Source organism: Dipodomys spectabilis, unplaced genomic scaffold (assembly GCF_019054845.1).
Source record: "Dipodomys spectabilis isolate Male_0828 unplaced genomic scaffold, ASM1905484v1 ptg000657l, whole genome shotgun sequence".
NCBI lineage: Eukaryota > Metazoa > Chordata > Mammalia > Rodentia > Heteromyidae > Dipodomys > Dipodomys spectabilis.
The window spans coordinates 579,185-601,517 of NW_024871334.1; the positions used below are offsets into that span (position 1 = coordinate 579,185).

The following is a 22,333-nucleotide window of genomic DNA, read 5'->3' on the forward strand; positions in this document are numbered from 1 at the left end:
GAGCTGTCTACTGTGTTCTCCTTACTCTTCTCCAGCCCCTCAGCACACAGCTTGTTCTGTCTTCCATTGTGGTGGTTCTGTTGTGGATGATGATGCATCCTTGAGAGTATCAGACACAGCACCATGCACAGTCGGTGGACACTGCTGAGATCACTGGGGTCATATCTGAGGAAGGTCAAGATCCCTGCTCAGTCCTTTCCTCTCAGACTCGGGAGAGACAAAGTGGACTCCCTGGCTAGGTCAGTCTTTATCCTCAGGTGGGAGTGCACGGGATGTTGTGCAGAGCCAGGGCCTCCATGTCGCTGATGGATTTCAAGGCCCACCGTTCTATTCACACAGCCCAGCGTCCAGCCCGGCTTTGATCCCGTTGTCCCCTTTCCTCTTGCTGGTGACATGTGAGGGGCCATTGGTCAGGTCCGGGAGCTGCTCTGTGACCCACAGAGCCCAGTCGTGGGCACCGCTGAGCTGTGTTTACCTGCAGAGTCCCAGTGACCCCCACCAGCTCCTCTGCACCCATCCCTTTCTACACAAGCTGTAGATGACGAGGTTGGATGGGATTCTCAGCCTCCCTCTCCTCTGCAGGTGTCCACTCCCAGGTCCAGCTGGAGCAGCCTGGGGCTGAAGTGAGGAGGCCTGGAGACTCGGTCAGGCTGGCCTGCAGGGCCTCTGGATAAACCTTCACCAGCTATTATATGCACTGGGTGAGGCAGAAGGCAGAACAGTGGCTTGAGTGGATGAAGGATCGATCCTAGTGATGGTGAGACCAAATACACTCAGAAGGTCCAGGGCAAGGTCTCCCTGACTGCAGACACCTCCTCCAGCACAGCATCCCTGGAGCTGAGCAGGCTGACAGCAGAAGACTCGGCCATGTACTACTGTGTGAGGCACAGTGTGCACACCCACATCCTGAGTGTGTCAGAAACCTGAGGCAACGCAGCTGCCTCGGGCTGTGAGGAGAAGGCTGATTCCCTGAGCGCTGCTTAGAATACAGAGATGATTCTGAGCAAAGGGCTGCAGACCTGAGCCCATGCTGAATGTGGGAAAGGTTCTACCCGTCCCATTCTCAGAAAACACAGACAGCAAGGGGTTCCCAGTGAATAAAGCCAGGGCAAAACTCCCAGCTAATAGTCATGTGAACACGTTTTTCAGTCAACTGATCCCCTACTATAGGGCTTTCAGCATAAAAGGATGCTGGAGTTTGTCAAGAGCTTTTTCTGCATCAAGATGATCATTTTTTTTGTTCTAGATATACATAGGTATACAACTCTGTGTAGATATGCACACATGTGTATATATGTAGACTTCATTTATTCCATGTGTGTTATATATGTGTGTATATGTTGCTCTAATGTGTACCCTATGTATAACTTCACACATTTATATACATATACAAATCTAATTTGCTTTTATGTAGTTTCCCTATGCACATTTTCATATGCAAATCTGCAATGCACAGTTATGTACACTAATGCAGAGATTTATCTACCCCTCTTATCACTGGAATATTGCCAGAGCCTGCCGGCAACGAAAGGGTGTCCTGAATTATGGGGCGAGGATGGAAAAATAAGGACATAAGACAAAGGATGGGGTCGGGAGGTCTGCAGCTCAAGACTGCAGCACCGTTTATTTTTAACTTTTCCAAATATATACTATTAGAAGTCAAGAGGTAACATAAGGTTACAGTAGTCCAGAAAAACAAGGAAAATTTCAGTAAAAACAGAGTGCAGTAAAACAAGACAAGGTCAACTGGTAGAAAGTAAAACAAACTCTGCAGACATAGCAAAGCAATCCTGGGCACCTGGTGTTTTTTAAGTAAGCCAGTTCCTTGTACGTGCCTTCAAGTGAGCACAGGGGTCAAGATGACCTTACAGCTTTACTGTCAGCTCCCAACAGAATATGAGGGGAGTTTTTATATTCCCTGCACTATCAGCTGGGAATATGTCTAGAACCTGAAAGTCTGTTTCCTCTCATTTGTGTCCTGTGAACGTGTAAGCCAGACAAGGAACTACGGGCTCATCAAACACCTACTCCACAGGGAATATTCACCCAGGACCTCTTCCCCTCTTCTTTCATGTTCACTTCACACGGGATGTCTTCTCTTCCCTTACACATTCACTTCACATGGAACGTCTTACCTTCCTCTTACACATTCACTTCACAATGGACCTCTTTTCTTCCCTTATACATTCACGTCACACAGGACCACTTTTCTTCCTTATACAGTCACATAAAGAGAATAACCTCTGTGCAATTGCAGTACCAAAATAATTCACAAACCATATTTGTTTAACTTCAGGTTCATCCTCATTGTAATATTTCTGCTTATAGAGAACCTATTCTGCTACAAAATGGAACATTGATCACACATTAAGTCTAAGTATAATTCCTGTGAAATACCCACAAAATCGGTGCCATTTTTATTTAGCAGAATGTACAGACCAGGTGGTGTTCATGACAAAATGCTGAGGCTAGATCAGAGAATTACGCAGGTTCCCAGGCCTACCCATGCACAGACTTCCCCAGAACTTGGACCTGCTGTAGGGTCATACATGGAGTAGAGTACATGGACCTATGGATGTACCGTGTCCTCCTACAGTCCTGGTGACCTTATCTGGGGTCATAACTGAATTTCAGTAAATGGTGTTACATGGGTGTACCAAGACCACATACAGTCCTGTGACTTACTCAGGTCATGAATGGAGCAACAGCCACGCACTGCCATCTCACAGTCTTGTCATGGTCCTGTGTTCTGCTGGGTTAGGAAAATGGGTGAAAATGATGGTCATGGAAACTTGCTGCACTTGAGAACCTCCATGATTTCCTGTCACGTGAACTCCCAAGTCTCCAAAGTGACTGGGTTGTGTGGGACCAGGTGGAATTCCTTCTTAGGAAAAATAAGAATGATGTCCAATAGTTAAAATGCCATCATTCTTAGAATGTATTCTGGAGAACTTTGCATCCCCTGTGTCAGTTCTATACTGGACAAGTGGTACACAATTTCTGCTTGTATTAAATACACATTTTCATATGCCTCGACTCAAAGTAGCCTAACATCTTCCTTCCATTTCCTAAAGATGAGAAATGATGAGAACTCAGAGTCATGAATTGAAGAGAGCTCTCCAATACAAGGTAAGGGCTTATCAACATGCCTGAGAGAACTGAGTTACATTTCCCAGAGGAGAAGCTCCAAATGGCCTGGCAGTGCCGGGCAGCCCCCAGCACCTGCAGAGACCTGCAGAGATATTCCAAATATTTGACTTCCCTCAGCTGTGAAGCAGAGAAGACCTTCAAGGTGAACGCCTTTCCTCTCCCTCTTGCCCAGCGAACCAAACAAACCTTTATCTGTGAAGTGACCCGCCCAAGGGTGTAAACCACAATATTTCCTGAAAATAAAAAGCCTGGTCTAACTGGAGTCAAAGGATAAACGGTTTATTCTATTTTATGTTACAAAAGAGAATCTCCTGCATTGAAATAATTTTTCTTAAGAATATATTTGGAGGGCTGGGAAGGTGGCTCAGTGGTAGAGTGCTTTGCATTGCATACATGAGGCCCTGGGTTTGATTCCTCAGCACCACATAAGCAGATAAAAAAAAGGCCAGAAATGGGGCTGTGGCTCAAGTGGTAGAGCACTCGCCTTGAGCTGAAGAGCTGAGGGACAGCGCCCAGGCCCAGAGTTCAGGCCCCAGGACCGGACCCCCCCAAAATAAAAAAAAAAAAAAGGGTATATTTGGAAAGATGATGTCTTCAGGCTGGGGCATTGTGATCTACGGAATGCCCCATGGGTGTCTTGTGGGTGGAACACTGCCCCAGCCCAGAATTGTGCTCTGTGTGCTTTGAGGAGACGTGGGTCCCAGCAGTCCTTGTGGGACTGTGCTGACCTCTGACCTCAAGGTCACACTGGCCTGTGACCGCGGTCAGGAGATCATACCGCTGGGCACTCTGTGCCAGTGGAGCTGCACAGGTGCACTTGTGGGACTCGGAGGGATTGTGGCTGCAGGTGCGGACAGACGTGTTTCTCCTTGCCCCTGTGTGCTGTCCAGGTGTGGTCAGAGTCAGGATCAGCCTGTGAACCCTTGAGGTCCCGTTGCTCACTGCTGGCCTCCAGCTGCATCAGGACCAGCGGTGCCTCTGGCGTCGGCTTCACTGACTCATGAGGAGGGGCTGCACTGGACAGGAGACACGGTGACATCAAAGTCACCTCCACAGACACACGTGCACCTGAGAGAGACAGCAGAGCCCCATACTCCACACCACAGAGCTCTGCGGTCCACCTGGGGAGGATGTGGGCTTCAGACACCTGCAGGAACGCTGGCCACCAGCAGGGGGCGCCGGGGACACGCTGAGCTGGGCGGGGCTTGCTCTGCATGCTCAGGTGACCTGGGTGTGTCCTGTGCCAGTGAAATGTGTGTCTGTTAACATTGGCTCAGAGAGGAGCCAGGGATAGAGGATCTTGTGACCCCAGCTGTGGGGAGCCTGTGATCTGAGCAGTGAAGTTCCAATCCAGCTTGGGAAGCAATTGACGAGAATCCCAGCTCACACGACTCACCCAAAACCAGAGAGGAAGCTGCTGCTCAAGGGATAGAGCACCAGACGTGAGCACCAAAGGTCAAGGACAGCAACTCAGGCCCCGGGGACAACCCAGAATTGTCCACAGAGAAAGAAATGGACAACAAGTGCATTATATCCATGAATTAAAATAGAATCATGGAACCATTAATGGGGGAAAAGAGAAGACGGGTAGATAAGGTGACTGTGATGAAGGCAAACTGCAGGAATATATGAAGATATTGTGACAAACCTTGTATGTGATCACTACTCACTAGTAAACATTAATAACCAGAGTCCCAAGCATGGCTCAAGGGCAGACATACTGCCTGGTGAAAAGTAGCTCCTCTGTTCAATTAGTCCAGGAAAACAGGATGTATTCCCACAGCTTGCTTTTCTTCTTTTGGGGTCAACTTCATTCTGAGGACACAGGACCTTGACCAGGAGCTCAGGAGAAGCTCAGGTTTGGAGTTCTGGTCTCTGAAAAGGAGACACAGCTTTCTCCCTCACTGTCTCCCAGCACCTGTGACCAGCCTCTGCTCTCTGCATGTGCCGTCAGTTCCAACATGGAGGCCCTCGGGTCACACACAAGTGACACAGAGGAAGGAGGAAGAGGAGGTACCACACACCCTGGATTAAATGCTGCTGGTGAAACTGAAGGAAGCTCAGCATGCTGCTCAGGACGCTGTCCTTACTAGACAGCACAGATTCATTTGAAACTATAGTGGACACTCCTGGCCATCAGGAAATGGTGGATCTTCTCAAGAAGGAGATGATGTCATCATGTACCCCTCCTGCTCTCACCTCCTCCACTCATGACTTGTGGAAAGCCATCCGTGGACGAGGGGGGCTGTGGGTCCTGGGTGGTGGTGGTTCTGGGCTCACTGGGTCCCACAATCCCAGTTCATAGATCTGACATCAGGCAGGACAGAGGGAACTCATGAGAACACTGCGATCTTCCACCCACCAGAGAGGCCATTTGCACTTCCGCTGGGGTGGGATCTGTGCCTGGGTCTAAGGAGTCAGGATGTCCATGGGGTAGATTAGCCCAGCAGGTGCTTAAGGGCAGGGCCATATGCAAATCTCTGAGGCCCACAGAGTAGAAAGGCCAGGCTCCTCTGACACATACACACAGGCCTCACCCTCCAGTCTCCAGAGCCACTCGGTCCACATCCCCACAGCATGGAGTGGATGTGGAGGCTCCTTCTCCTGCTGGTGGTTGCCCCAGGTGAGGACCCCAGGCCAGGGCTGCCGAGGACTCCGAGGAGCTCCCGGCCCTAACTCCAGTGTTTCCTCCACAGGTACCTACTCCCAGGTGCAGCTGGTGCAGTCTGGGCCTGAGCTGAAGAAGCCAGGAGAAGCCGTGAAGGTCTCCTGCAAGGCTTCCGGATACACCTTCACTAGCTACCGTATTAATTGGGTGAGGCAGGAGCCAAGAGGTGGCCTGCAGTGGATGGGGTGGATCAACACTAACACTGGAAATCCAACCTACGCTGAGGGCTTCAAAGGACGATTTGTCTTCTCCCTGGAGACCTCTGTCAACACAGCTCATCTGCAGATCAGCAGCCTGAAGGCCGAGGACACGGCTGTGTACTACTGTGCAAGACACGGTGAGGAAACCACATCCAGAAGGTGTCAGAAACTCTGAGGGAGAAGCTGTTCCTGCTCACCAGACAGCAGCACTAGCTGCAAACAGCCTGTGGTGGAGGTTGTGATTTAGAGCTGAGAAAGGTAGAAAAGGGAATTTTGCTCTTCTGCAGAATATTTTCATCATTATGTTGACAAGTCCTGAAATGGAGAGAAATTGATTGCAGCAGGCACTAATTTGTTTAGTAAACATTGCTCTCTTAACAGCTCTCAGCATAAAGACACTGAAGAGTCTCTTAGGAGCTGGACCTCTGACTCCATCACTTGTAGTCCAAGAAGAGGGCAGATCCGACCACTCACTATGGAGACAGTACAGGGCTTCCTCATGTACAGTAGAGATCACACAGATTAGACCACTCACTATGGAGATAGAACAGTGGTTCCTCAGGAACAGTAGAAATCACACAGATCAGACTACTCACTATGGAGACAGTATAATGCTTCCTCCATACATTAAAAACAGATATACCACATTAATCCTTTATATGCCTTCTGAGTATAAAGACATAGAACAACCCACTGACTGCCTCAATTTCATTTTACTCAGTCTTTTCAAGTTGCTATTCACAGCAACAGTATTCTCTCATCTGCCTACATGCCAAGCAAGGGACAACAAAGTAATGAGGCTCTTAAAATACCTTCCATGCTGAATATATTGCACTATTGGAAGACCACAAGATCCCAACCAAAGCCTTTGGATATGAGAAGTAATTTTCAGCAACACAGAAAATCAGCATTAAAAATCAGCTCCATCTCTTCTACCAGTACCCTAGTGAGAAAGTAATCAGGAAAACAGCCATTCACAAGATCCTCAGAAAATAAATAAAGTGCCCTGAGAGAAGTTCCAGGAAGATGGCAGAGGAGAAGCTGGAGACTAAACAAGCTCTCACATAGAAAGCAGTTTTAGAGTTCCAGTGAACAGTCCTAAACCAGAGAATCATACCAAGTGTGCCATCACAGTACAGAGAGTTAGGCCACAGAGGGAAAATCCAGGCAAGGAGACAGATCTGAGCCCTTGCCAGCAGCCGCCACTGCAGCACTGGAGGCGGCGACGGCGGCCGTAGCCGCCATACCTGTGAAAGACCCCAGACCCCCTGGGATGCTTTCTTCAACGGGAGGGCACCCCAAGAACCAAGACTCCAAGCCAGCAGCTGCAATAAGCAAGAGGAGTTTATTTGGCATTTGCGCAAACGGGCTCTCTGTCCAGGGCAGACAGGAAGCCCGGAGCAGCGGTTACAGGCACTTTTAAAGACAAAAGCCACAGGATTAGCATAAGACCCCAGGTTTCCCAGGATTGGCTCAGTTTACTACACGGGGAAGTTTATAACACTCTTTGTAATAAAACAATTGGCGCGGATGATCAAACGGAGATAGTCACTCTGGGAGATAAGGGTTAGGGAGTTTACGGAGTTACAGACTTATGATTAATTAACATTTGGCCTAATTTGTTGGGCTCACCAGATGGTCCTTATCTTGAGCCCTCTAAACCGAGAATTTTTACACAGGAATGCAGAGGAGCATACTCTTTGTTCCTTATCTTGGGTCCCATTTGGCCACCTGGGGAATTTACTTGTTAGTTCTTTATTTATGACTACAGAGCTAGTCCCAGGGCCGACATCTAGGCTCTGAAACTTATTTCCAGGGAGGGGAAGGGTCAGTGCTAGCGCAAGCAAGTTTACAGAAGCAAAACCAGCAGTTAGCAATTGTAAAATGTAACTCTAATTTTTAATCTTTCACCTGCAAAACAGGGAATCTGGGACAAAGGCACCAGATGCAATGGGCCAGCAGATTCTACTCAACACCAGCAAGAACTGACAAGGAGCAGACATCTTCATCCTTCAGTTTTCAGACCGAGATGACCCAGGAACCAAGACTCCAGCTTGAGTAGAAGCCTGACATCCTCACTCCTTCTCAGGGAGCAGAGGAGGGAATGCCATGCCTCCCCACTACTGGAGATCTCCATCTTTGATACTGACAAAGGCCTGGCTGAGCAGCTAGCTCCAACTAAGGCCTTGGAAGAAAACAAAAGAGTCATTAAGCAGGTCACAGAAACCTAACCTGGCCTGCCAGGCTCTGTTTACCCAGTGAAGAAAGCCACTCCTGGGGCTGGCTGTGGGGGCTGGGTGACTTTTCCCTGGGTGGAGGCTGCCCCTCCCTACAGCAGCTTTGACAATCAATTGAAATTCAGTAAACATAAACCCTGAGAATGGCTCCAGGCTGGGCTCTGTAAGTGTCTCAGAATCTAGCCCCTCAGGGAAAGGCCACTGTTTGCTGAAAGGCCTCAACTCTACCCAGAACCTACCCTCATCACAGCATCTCCAAACTAGAGGAAACAGCCATCTCCCTCTTTTGTGATACTCAAAGCAGATCTCCCTCCCATTGAACTAGCCTGGGAGGAGGATCACAAAATCCTGGGTAAAAGAGACCATTTTTCTGCCTGCTGAAACAAACTGACTTAAGAAACCAGCCAAGCCACAGGAAAATCAAACACCACAAGCAGACCAGAGACTCCAATTAGAGACTGGCTATGGACACAAAGGAGATACAGGATCTTCCCAATCTCCCACCCCCTGCCCTGAAAAAAATCAAAGAACTCTTTTTTTGTACTTTTATACAAAAATTTTTTTCTAAAACTTTTTTTAATTTTTAACTTAAAAAAATTGTTTCCTATTAACTTTTTTTTCTTCCTTTTATAATTTTTATTTTAGGGGTATGTGTGTGTGTGTGTGTGTTTTTCTTTTCTTTATCTCTTTTTTCTTTTTTCAAATTTTTTTGTTTAGCTCTACTGACCTTTTGATCCTTTTTTTCTTTCCTTCTCATTCTTTTCACCTTTTCTTCTCTTTCCTTCTTCTTTGCATGACTTAATTGCTGTTCTGCTAATCCTCAGATATTCCGATAGTCGATTATTAGACCTTATCCCCCATTGTGTACACACTTAATCCAGAAATTTTTTACTCAATTCAAAACTTCTTAGATTTAAATTCCTTAATAGCAGTACTACCTCTTTATACCTATATAATATTTTTAGCATTTTTATTTTTAAGTTTTTCACATCTTTTTTCTAGCCCTACCCTTCTCTTATCCTATCCACTTTTTAATTTTTAATTTTTGTTTTTCTATTTTTTCTTGTCTCTTTTTTTCTCTCTTTCTCTTTCATCTTCTTTTCTCTCTCTCTACTATCATTCTATCCAACCTATTTCTTGTTTTGAGATTAGGACTTAGTTAAGTTAACTCTCCCATTGCCTTTCCATATCCCTTATTCCTATTTTTACCCACATCTCTCCCTAAACCTAATAATTTTGGTTTGCCAAATTCTTCTTTGCAGTTCATAGTCCATTAATACATAGTTGTTTGATGTTGAATAGCTATATCTGTTGAACTAGATTGTATCTGCAGACTTTTGACTGTACAACTACAGACTTTGGATGATGCTTGCCTTAATATAGTGTTCTATCACAAAACTGGTTTAACTTTAATCCCAAATGGGCAGGGAAAGCCAGAAAAAACACAAGAAAAATAGCAAGTCCTGGTATCTCAACTCCCACTCATGATAATCAGGGGAGAGAACAGGTAATGAATAATCCAGAGGAGAGTTCCCAGAAACCTCTACAATCACTACTGGTAAACATGGTAAATAAAAAGATTGAAAACCTGCGAAGGAATCTGTATGAGCATGATAGGGAGAGAGAGGAGGCAAACAAAGGTCAATACAGGAATATCATGAGCATAAGGAAGCTACTCAAAGATTGATACAGGAATTTCATGAGCACCTTGAGAACACTCAAAGAGAAATAAAGGAATGGCTTGAGCAGACTGAGATCAGTCAAAGACATAGACAGGAATTGAGGGAGCTGGCTGAGAACAAAGAGAAAGTCGGGAATGGCTTGAGCAGGCTGAGAACACTCAAAGAGAACTACAGAAATTGAGTGAATGTGAGGAGGCTATTCAAAGAGTAATATAGGAATTGAGAGAGCAGGATGAGAATACACAAAGCTCACTAAAGGCATTCATGGAGTCCATAAACAGAGAGCTGAAAGAAGTCAGGGAGACAACAAAGGGAATGCTGAATGGAACCCAACAGAAAGAATGGGAGTCCAAAGGACCATAACCAATCAACTAAGTGATTTGAGAATAAACACTGAACACCAAATTAAGGAAGTAAGGAAGCTCATACAAGATATAAAACAAAGCTCCAACAAAGAATTTGAAGCAATCAAAGCTCACCAACTAGAAGGAAAAGAAATAAAAAACAAAGTAGAAAATCTTGATAGTAGATTAGACCATGCAGAAGATCGAATCTCGGGGATTAAAACAGCTTAGATATTATAGAGAAAAAACATACAACCATCCAAGACAAATCCAAGAACTATGACAGATCTATTCAACACTTGGAAGACACCATCAGAAGACCTACTCTGAGGACAATGGGTGCAGAGGAGCACCTAGACACAGAAGTTAATGGTCTAGGAAATCCGATTAACAAGGTCTTAGCAGATAATTTCCCAAACTTGCAAAAAGATAGGCCTATTCAGATACAAGAAGCTTTTAGAACTCAAAATAGGCCAGACCAGAACACTACATCACACCCTCACATTATAATCCTCACAGGATCAATTCAGACCAAGGAAAGGATCCTTAAAGCTGTCAAGGAGAAAAGATCAATCAGCTATAAAGGGAAACGAATTAGAATCACCTCAGATTTCTCAGCAGAGACAATCAAAGCAAGAATAGCCTGGAATGATGTATGTCATGCCGTAAAGACAAACAACTATCCTCCAAGAATACTGTACCCAGCTAAACTCTCCTTCATAACCGAAGGTCAAATAAAAACCTTCCATACCAAAGAAAAATTGAAACACCAAACCAGCCCTACAAAAGATTCTTAAAGATGTCTTACACATAGAAAACCAACAAGACCACAATAAGGGCAAGAAACTGCCCCCAAACTGAGAATCCAAGAACCATAGGAAGAACCCAGTTGCTGCAGCCCCCAAGAAGGTGGATAAAATGGCAAGAACTCCCAAATACCTCTCAGTCCTATCTCTCAACATTAATGGACTTAACTCTCCAATTAAGTGACATAGACTGTCTAGTTGGATTAAAAACCAAGATGCTTCTATCTGCTGCCTTCAGGAGCCACATCTTGCCCATAAAAACAAACATATTTTCTATGTGAAAGGGTGGAACAAAATCTACCAAGCAAACAGCACCCATAAACAGGCAGGAGTTGCATTCCATCATCAAATAAAATAGACTTCAAATTAAAATTAATGAGAAGAGATAAAGAAAGTAGCTACCTACTAATTAAGGGATCTCTCCTTCAGGAGGATATTAAAATTCTAAATATCTATTTTCCAAACAACAGAGCACCCAAATTTATCCAAGAAACACTACTTTCCCTCAAATCCCACATAGATCCAAAGACATTAATCGTTGGGGACTTTAACACACCACTTTCCCCACTAGGTAGATCAACTCGGCAAAAACTCAACAGAGAAACCGCAGACCTAAACAACTGCATAGATCAGCTATATTTAACAGACATCTACCAATTATTTCACCCAGAAACATCAGAATACACACTCTTCTCAGCAGCACGTGGAACATTTTCCAAAATAGACCACATTTTAGGCCACAAAGAAAACTTGTCCAAATTCAGAAACATTGAAGTTACACTTTGCATTCTCTCAGACCACAAGGGAATAAAATTAGAACTCAACACCAAAAGCCACCAAAGAAAGTCCTGTACCACATGGAGGCTGAACAACACACTATTTAATCACCAGTGGGTAATGGAAGAGATTAGAAAGGAAATTCAAATGTTCATGATATTCAACAAAATGAACACACAAACTACCAGCTCCTCTGGAACACAGCAAAGGCAGTACTCAGGGCAAGTTTATAGCTCTGAGTTCCTACATCAACAAATTGAAGAAATCTGAAACCAACAAATTAATGAGACATCTGAGCCTCCTTGAAGAAGAGCAGCAAGATAAACCCCAATCCAGTAGATGGAAAAAAAAATTTTTTTAAGTAAAAATGGATGTCAAGATGTTAATGTAAGAGATTAGTGTAATTGTGAAATGTTCTATACATTATCAACTATATAAAGCTTTCTATATTGAATGTACATTATACAGATCGTTCCTATGTGTACATAAAAAATTTTAAAAATAAAGGGATTGACTACTTTGTTAATGAGAAAAAAAAGAAATAATTACAATTAAATCTAAATTCAATGAATTAGAATCCAAAAAAACCATAGAAAGAATCAACAAAACAAAGAGTTGGTTCTTTGAAAAAAATTAACAAAATTGACAGACACTTAGAAAATCTTATCAGAAAAAGAAGAGAACACACCCAAATAAATAAACTCATAGATGAGAATGGAAACATCACCACAGAAACAACCAAGATTCAGAACATTATAAGGGACTACTTCTCAAAACTTTATGCTAATAAGTTTGAGAACTTGGCAGAAATGGACCTTTTCCTAGCAAATATTGACATGCCAAAACTAAACCAAGATGAGTTAAACCATCTTAACAGGCCCATGTCAAGCATTGAAATAGAAACAGCAATAAAAGGCCTGTCCATCTAAGAAAAGCCCAGGACCAGAGGGTTTTACAGCAGAATTCTACAAGGCATTCAAAACAGAGCTCACACCAATACTCCTCCAACACTTCAATGAAATTGAAAGAGAAAGTTCACTACTGAACTCACTCTATGAAGCCATCATAATCCTCATCCCAAAACCAGGCAGAGACTCATCAAAGAAAGAGAACTATAGACCCATTTCTTTGATGAACATTGATGCAAAACTTCTCAACAAAATTCTGGTCAATTGACTTCAACAATTCATTCAAAAAATCATACACCACGATCAAACAGGATTCATTTCAGGGATGCAAAGCTGGTTCAATATACGCAAATCAATTAATATAATTCACCACATCCACAGGAGCAAGATAAGAACCACATGGTTCTGCATCTCAATAGATGCAGAAAAAGCATTTGACAAGATCCAACACCCCATTATGATGAAGATTCTGGAAAAATTAGGAAGCCATGGAACATTCCTCAATACCATAAAGGCTGTATATGACAAATTTACAGTCAGCATTATACTTAATGGTGAAAAACTAAAACCATTTCCTCTTAACTCAGCAACGAGACAAGGCTGTCCACTCTCTCCACTTCTCTTCAATCTAGTATTAGAATGCCTAGCTACAGCATTAAGACAAGATGCAAACATAAAGGGGATCCAAATAGGGAAAGAAGTAAAACTCTCCCTCTTTGCAGATGACATGATCTTGTATTTAAAGAATCCCACAGACTCCACTCCCAAATTACTCAAGCTGATTCAAAACTTTGGCAAAGTAGCACGGTATAAAATTAACCCTCAAAAATCAATGGCTTTTCTGTATGCCAACAATGAGAAAAGTGTGGCTGAAATTAGGAAAGCAACTCCATTCCTAATAGCCCCACAAAAAATAAAATACCTAGGAATTAACTTAACCAAAGAAGTGAAGGACCTCTATGATGAAAGCTTTAAAAATGTGAAAAAGGAAATCAAAATAGAACTTATAAAGTGGCAAAAACTCCCATGCTCCTGGATTGGAAAGATCAACATCGTGAAAATGACAATACTTCCCAAGGCTATCTACAAATTCAATGCCATACCTATCAATATTCCAACCTCATTCTTCAAGGAAATAGAAGAGGCAATCCAAAAAGTTATATGGAACAATAAAAGACCCCAAATAGCAAACGCGATCCTCAACAGAAAGAACAGTGCTGGAGGAGTATCAATACCAAATTTCAAACTCTACTACAAAGCCATAGTAATCAAAACAGCTTGGTACTGGCACAAGAACAGACCTCAGGACCAATGGAGTAGAATTGAAAACCCAGAAATGAACCTACAGACCTATAGCCATCTAATCTTCCATAAGGGAGCTAAAAAAAAAAATAGAATGGAAGAAAGACAGCCTCTTCAGTAAATGGTGCTGGCAAAATTGGCTAACTACTTGTAGAAAACTAAAGCTAGATCCTTATATATCACCCTGCACCAGAATCAACTCCAAATGGATCAAAGACCTTGGCGTCAAAGCAGACACTCTGAAAACATTACAGGATGGAATAGGAGAAACCCTAGGACTCCTTGGCACAGGTCGAAATTTTCTTAATAGAGATCCAGAAACACAACAAATCAAAGAAAGGTTGCACAAGTGGGATTGCATGAAATTACAAAGCTTCTGTATGGCAAAGGACATAGCTAGCAAGATCAATAGAAAGCCCATGGATTGGGAGAAGATCTTCACTAGCCATAAAACAGACAAGGGTCTCATATCTAAAATACACCTGGAACTCAAAAAACTAAATCCCCCAACAACAAATCTTCAAAGACACAACTGCTCAATAAATAAGTGGGCTCAAGACTTAAAGAGAAACTTCCCTGAAGAGGAAGGAAGGATGGCCAGTAGACACATGAAGAAATGTTCAACCTCCCTAGCCATAAAAGAAATGCAAATCAAAACAACATTGAGATACCACCTCACCCCAGTTAGAATGGCTATACTCAAGAACTCTAATAACAACAGATGCTGGAGGGAATGTGACCAGAAGGGAACCTTACTGCATTGTTGGTGGGAGTGTAAACTTGTTCAACCACTTTGGAAAGTAGTATGGAGATTCCTCAAAGGACACCACATAGAGCTCCCCTATGACCCACCAATCCCACTTTTGGGCATTTACCCAAATGATCACAAACAAGACCACACTAAAGCTACCAGCATGACTGTGTTTATTGCAGCATTACTTACCATAGCTAAGATATGGAATCAACCCAGATGCCCCTCAGTAGATGAATGGATCAAGAAAATGTGGTATATATACACAATGGAATTCTATGCCTCCATCAGAAAGAATGACATTGCCCCATTTATTAGGAAATGGAAAGGCTTGGAAAAAATTATATTAAGTGAAGTAAACCAGGCCCAAAGAAACATAGGTCCCATGGTTTCCCTTATTTGCAATAACTAGTATATGTCTGGGCTGGGAAGGTGGCTCAGTGGTACAGCGCTTGCCTTGCATCCATGAGGCCCTGGGTTCGATTCCTCAGCACCACATAAAAGCAAAAAGAAAAAAGCCGGAAGTGGTGCTGTGGCTCAAGTGGTAGAGTGCTAGCCTTGAGCTGAAGAGCTGAGGGACAGTGCCCAGGCCCATAGTTCAGGCCCCACAACTGGACCCCCCCAAAAAAACAAAACACAAAAAAAAACTAGTATATGTCTAAGTCAAGCAGAAAAGTTCAGATAAGTTGATATTAGAGAAAGGATACCTAAGATACATATTTAAATGTTTTCTTCTTTCACGCAATTGTTTCTAACACATTTCTAAGATTATTTCTTTGTTGCTTTGTATATCTCTCCCCTATGGTATAACCCTTGTTTATGATGTCAGTATAATTTGTGGAGGGAAAGGGAAAAAATAAATCGTTTAAATAGGGATACAGGTGGACCCATTACAACAATGAGATTTACAAGTCATTATGTCGAAAACGAACTTTACAACTTTGATGTGGGGGGGGAGGATTGGATGGAGGTGAGGGAAGAGGATGGGAAGGGGTGGGAAGGGAAAACAAAGGAGGAGGCTATAATGCTTGATAAGAAATGTAATCATTATCTTGCCCATGTAATTCTAACCCCTCTGTACAGTCTTTTCACAACAAAAACAATAAAAAAATAAAATGCCCAGCATAAATATACCCAAGGACAGAAGGCCCTCTACAATGACAACTCTAAAACACTGACGTAAGGAATTGAAGGGGACACTCATAAAAATCAAGGCAGTGGAAGGACATTAAATTACAAGGATCCAGAAAACAGATACTGTGAAAATGGCCATATTACCAAAAGAGGTCTAAAGAACTGATCAACCTCCATCAAAAGTCCCATGGCCTTCTTCCCAGAAATGGAAAATGAAAGTGATACTGTCACTTGGAAGTACCAAAGACCTGGAGGAAAAGAAGTAGTGCTGGAAGTGGACAAGACTCAATTCACATTTTGCCATGAGGAGAGAATCACATTCAATTCCTACAGTAAACACACCATATGCAGAAGGGGACGAAATCTTGGCCATACATGCATCTGACAGAGGATGAATTTCCAGGATACATGAATCCCTCAAATAATTAAACACCAGTACATACAATTCCATTAATAAATATATAGAGGAATTGGTCAGAGCTCAAAATAAGAATCTCCTATGGCCAATAACACAAAAAAGATATTCAATATTCTCAGTCATAAACGAAATGCACATCATGACTGCATTGCATTCCAACTGTACTGTCCCGACCCGCAGGACTTCAACGAGGGCAATGAACCTAAGCAAGAAGGAATGAAGGGACAAGAGACATGAAGAATGACAGTAAGACAAGGATTCTGATCAAGCGGCAAATTTTTATTTTTCACACAGGGGTATTTATATGCTTAGAATAAGGAAGCTTTTTCATTGGCCGTAGCAGCTGCAGGATGTTGGCTTAGCGCAGTGTGAAAAGGTCATCGTTAGCAGCTACAGGGTGTTTGCTTGGGGCAGGATGAAAAGATCGGATTCTGTAAACAGCCTCAAGATGTTCCAGTGAGATCGTCAAGCCTATCATGCTGAGAGACTCCCTTTTGGCTCCCAACATCTCCCCCTTTCTTATTTAGAAAATTGACCATCAATTGTTGGCTGCTCTTTTTAAGGGGGTGACAGATGCTCTGTTCCTCTAAGGGCCCAGGGTTTTTCTCCACTCCCGAGTGAGCACTCGGGGAAGGGAATTTTACAGGCCTTGGCATGTTTTTTGAGGAGACGGCTTGTGGGTATGCATGCCAACCGTCATGCACCAGAGCTTGCCACTCAGGGGGTCTTGGGTTTTGGGATCCCTCTGCAGTCTTACCTGCACCCTTGATTTGAGCATTTTTTCTTCCTCCCATAGGTGCATCCTCCCCCAAGCAGAGGAGCCTATAGGAGGAGGGGCGAACCTATCCCTTATGGCACGGGCGCAATAGGTCTTGCCCGTTGAATGATCAGGAGTTATGAATAAGGAGAAAGGTTTTCTAAATAAGAAAAAGGAAGGGGGGAGGGTTCCCACTGGAACAAGCTCATGGCAAAACACTAATTAAAAGCCTGGGGTAAATCCTAGATCTCAATGCCTTGGTCTGCCATATCAAGGCTATGGTGATGAACCTGTGTGGGCTTAGAAGCCAAGAGATTAATCCGTTATTTAATAAATTCAAACAAGAGTGTCCACGTCTGGAGTTCTAGCTGCATCTGTAAGAGAAAAGGCATCATCCTTGGGGGGAAGGTTTCCCCTGGGTTATGATAAGCCATTCACCTGTTTTATCAAGCATTCTGGCAGCCACCTTGGGGCCACTTTTTCTTGATCTAAAAGACAAAGAGTGGCAGGGAGTGGTCTACCTGTAGCTTGGGAGGGCATTGCCCCTTGGCTTTGTTTGCCAAGGGACATTCACATGCTAAGTGACCAGGTTGCTTACAATTAAAGCAAGTACCTAGCCAGGGACTGAACTTTGAAATGCCTTAGTAAAATCAGCGCCTATGGCGAGCCCCATGGCGTGAGTGGTCCCTAATCCAGCACAAAGCCTGACAAACTCAGAGAGGTCACCCTTGTTTTTATGTGGCCAGAGGACATCTTGACATGCCGGATTAGCATTTTCAAAGGCAAGATGTAATAAAGGCACCTTCACTTTCACTCAGCCCAAGAAGCTTTTCTGCAGCCAAGTTAAGCAGTGAGACAAAGTCACTGTAGGGTTCCTCTGGCCCCTGTCTAACTTTTGCCAGGGAAGTAGTAGCCGATCCCTTTTGAGGGAGATGCTTCCAAGCATAAAGGCCAGCATTTTGAATTTGTGCCAAAAGTTCGGTAGGAAAGCGCGCCTGTTTAACATTGGTATCAAAGGGCACATTACCCAAAAGTTTAGTATAGGTCCAGGTTTTTGAAGATGTTTTAGTCAATTTTTTTTTGCACGGTCTCTCTACATTGTTCCTTAAAGTCTGCATCCCATAAAAGAAAATCACCCCCACTAAGGGTGGCGCAGGCCAGGAACTTCCAATCATTAGGGGTGAGCCAGCGCGCACTTTGGTTTTATAACAAGGCTAACGTATAAGGTGCAGTCAGGCCTTATTGGACACATGCATTTTTAAGCTTTTCAGCAAACTGAAGGCTAAGCCTCTTATACTCTTGTTGGCCTTTTTCTGCGTGGGTTGTTCCTCTTCATCCCCAGTATCCTGTTCCTCATCCTCCTTTTCCTCTTCTTCTGAGTTGTCCTCCTCACCCTCTGAGGTCCTATCTGTCTGGCTCTGAGTTACTGGAAAGGTGAGAACTGATTGATGGCATGATCTAACCTTAATTTTATTAGGCGGTTTTGGCATATGGGCCAAGGCCAGTGTGCAGAGTTCATAATCAAGGGACCGCAGTTCTTTTAAAGGTTGAAGGTGTTCTCGCCTATGTTGAAGGGACTCGCGTAAAGGGGCCAGGTTAGGTAAAGGGGGGAGAGAAAAAACATCTGGATCTGGAGGGGCAGTGGGCCCTTGAAGGGCCAGGCCACAAAAGGAAGGGATTTTCAGTAAATGGACCAGAAGGCATATCTAATACAACCGATGGGCAAGCCGCGGCGGGCCAAGAGGCATGTTGGAGAACCTCCTCTCCCATTTTTACAAGTTTTAAAATTTCACTATCAAATAGAGAACATTTTAAAATGTCATTAATCAAATTCCAATAGGAAAAGGTGGTAGCAGGAACCTTTTCCAAACCAAAGTTTCATAATAATCTGTTAATCTCCTACTCCTTGCCATCTTTTTGCATCTATGGTTCCTTCAAAGGGGAACAGGACACAAGTTCTCTATGAATGAGAAAAATAATTGTAAATCCCTTTTCTTTTTTTTGGGGGGGGGGTGGTCCTGTCGTGGGGCCTGAACTCTGGGCCTGGGCGCTGTCCCGCAGCTCTTCAGCTCAAGGCTAGTGCTCTACCACTTGAGCCATAGCACCACTTCTGGCTTTTTTTTCCTGCTTATGTGGTGCTGAGGGATCGAACCCAGGGCCTCATGCATGCAAGGCAAGCACTCTACCACTGAGCCACCTTCCCAGCCCCTGTAAATCCCTTTTCTTAACCCGTGTTCCCCATGTCTTGAGGGCCTCCTTGAGGTCTGACAGAAATAGCTCATGTGACGATATTGCTTGTCCCATGGTGGGTGACTCACCGTGCATTGTCCTCACTCTCCTCCTGGATCTGTCTCTCCGCAGGGTCTGTCGAGGCGATCTCGGACTGTACTTGGCCAAGTTTTCCCGGAGGACGGCGTTCCTTCCTTAGTCAGAGGCTCATGCCCCACATTGGCGCCAGTTGTCCCGACCCGCAGGACTTCAACGAGGGCGGTGAACCTAAGCAAGAAGGAATGAAGGGACAAGAGACACGAAGAATGACAGCAAGACAAGGATTCTGATCACGCTGCAAATTTTTATTTTTCACAAAGGGGTATTTATATGCTTAGAATAAGGAAGCTTTTTCATTGGCCGTAGCAGCTGCAGAATGTTTGCTTAGAACAGTGTGAAAAAGTGGTCGTTAGCAGCTACAGGGTGTTTGCTTGGGGCAGGATGAAAGGATTGGATTCTGTAAACAGCCTCAAGATGTTCCAGTGAGATCATCAAGCCTAGCATGCTTAGAGACTCCCTTTGGCTCCCTACACTGTACCCTGACGATCATCAAGAAAAGATACGGGAACTGACAAAGATGCAGGAAAAGAAACCTTCCATGGTGCCCTCAGAATGTGAGCGAGTGCACTATGGGACTCAGAATGGAAAACCCTCCACAGACTAAAAGCCAAGCCACCATGATCCTTCTCCTCACACCTGCACACACGCAATGGGTCTCGGGCAGTCTATGATATAGTGACTGCACAGTTGTGTTTGTCTTGAACTGTCCACATAGGAAAGGTTTGGGGATCAGACTGGGTCCCTTCAATGGATTCCTCAATGCATGAACCTAGAAATTGTGTTACGTATACAGAATGGAATTACTCAGCTATAAAGAGGAATGATGTATATAGAATGGAAATATTCAGCTATAAAGAGGAAAGAACTTACATCACTGGAAGAAAAATTGAAGAAATCGAGAACACTTTGTTGATGAGAATAAGCCAGACTCCAAAGGAGTAATACTGTATTTTTGTCTCTTAGGTGGAATAAAGATCTGGAGAAGATCAACAGCATGAATATAAAATTGGAATGGCAATAGCATGCAGAAGCCAGCAAGATTGGTCAGGGGCAGGAGAGTGTGCAATCAAAGTGCATTACACACTCGTGTGAAAATGTCATAAGGAAACTCATTATTTGGTACAATGAAGCTAATTTGAAAGAAAAAATGGCCCAACACTGGTGGCTCACACCTGTCATCTTAGCTTTCAGGATGATCAGATCTGAGGATCACAGTTCAAAATCGCACTATGCCAGAAATACTGTGACATGTTTATCTCCCACTAATCACAGACAAAGAAAGAAGTTGTGCTAGCTCTGGTGGAAGAGTGCCAGCTTTGAGCAAACGGAGCTCAGGGAAAGAGTCCAGGCCCAGGTTCAAGGCCCAGGACTAGCTTGAAAAAAGAAGTAAACAGAAAACCTGACAGAGCAGAGAGATGAGCTTTGGCATGAACGCTGGAGTGGTCCAGGAGCTCTGATAAGAGACTGTGATGGAAAGAGGAAGCCAAGTGCAGCTCCCTGAGCTGAGACCTGAAAGGAGCCTTGGAGCAGCCACTCCATCACAGACGCAGGGCTCAGGATGAGGGCAAAGCGGGGCATGAATGGTGCGGGCACCGTGCAGCTCAGGACGCCCTGGACAGACCCCTCCACACTGCCCTGCATGCCCTTGTGACCTGTGCTCAGTACTGCAGGAGACAAAGCTCAGTGAAAATCCAGCCTGGGAGAGCTGCAGACCCACAGACCCCACCCACGGGGCTCCTTGCCCAGGTGTGCCCAGTACTGTGTGTGTGTGTGTGTGTAAGAGAGAGAGAGAGAGAGACCATATGTGTCCATGTCCACACTGTTTATGCATACCAATACCCACTACAACATATAAATGACTGAGACTTCGTGTGTACACGTCCACACTGTATGTGCACACCTGTACACAGTACAGTATATATTTGCATATTTGCAGTAGGAAGCACACAGCCTTTCTTAACCCACAACCACTGCTGGTGGCAGGAGGGGTAGAGCGGAAGCCAAGGACTTGCTTCCAGAAGAATGCCCCATTTCCTGACTCTGCTGCTGGTGAAGCAGATTTCCCTGTGCTGTGGTGCTTATGAAATGTTATAAACAAGTCCTCTATGTGGTAAAGCTGAACAAGTTTGCAGCAAATAAAATAAGTGCATTTCCATAGTTTAAAAGTGACAAAATGGTCAGATGGGTTGGTTGCCCCTCCTCGGTAGGGGAGACTGGCAGGAATGACTGGAGCCAGTCCCAGAGACACAGTGTCAGCCCAGAGATAAACACGGTCATGCACAGCAATCCATTCAGCTGCACAGAAAGCACAGATAGGAGAACACCGCCCATACCACCAGGAAAAATGCATGACCATATCCCAAATCACTAAAGCAAATACAGCAAAGACGGCTGGACACACAGCTCAAGGGCAGTGCACCTCTAGCAATCAAGAGACTCTTCAATTACAAATTCATACCACCAACAATGTGACACATGCACACATCATGACACCTAATGTGAGCAATGACTGTCTGTGCTGTGTAAAATGCAGTAAGATGAGGTTTTCTAACGCATTCGCTCTGCTGTGCGATGAGGTCTGTGTTCTCTTCCATGTAATCATTGTCACTGCTGACTGCCTGATTCTCCTGTCTTCTCTGCACTGCCTTTGCTCAGATTCCATCCCAGAGCTGCCTATATACCAAGAGGACATGCAAATGGGGCCTCCCTCTGCTCATGAAAAGCTGCAGCTCTGCAGGTCAGGCCTGACTTCCAGGGGTTCCATCCTGAGATCAGCACTGAGCACACACCTCCACCATGGAGGAGGCTCTGACCTGGGTTTTCCTTGTGGCCATTTTAGAAGGTAATTTGCAGAGAAGAAGGGACACTGGT

General features: G+C 44.3%; 2 gene segments (V, D, J or C); both read left to right on the forward strand.

Moving 5' to 3' along the window:
- Window positions 1-22,333, forward strand: part of LOC122101355 — a 29,831-nt gene that overhangs the window by 3,225 nt on the left and 4,273 nt on the right.
- LOC122101401 lies at window positions 5,664-6,193 on the forward strand. The segment is given in 2 exon segments: window positions 5,664-5,773; window positions 5,847-6,193. Coding segments are annotated over 2 exon segments (393 nt in total).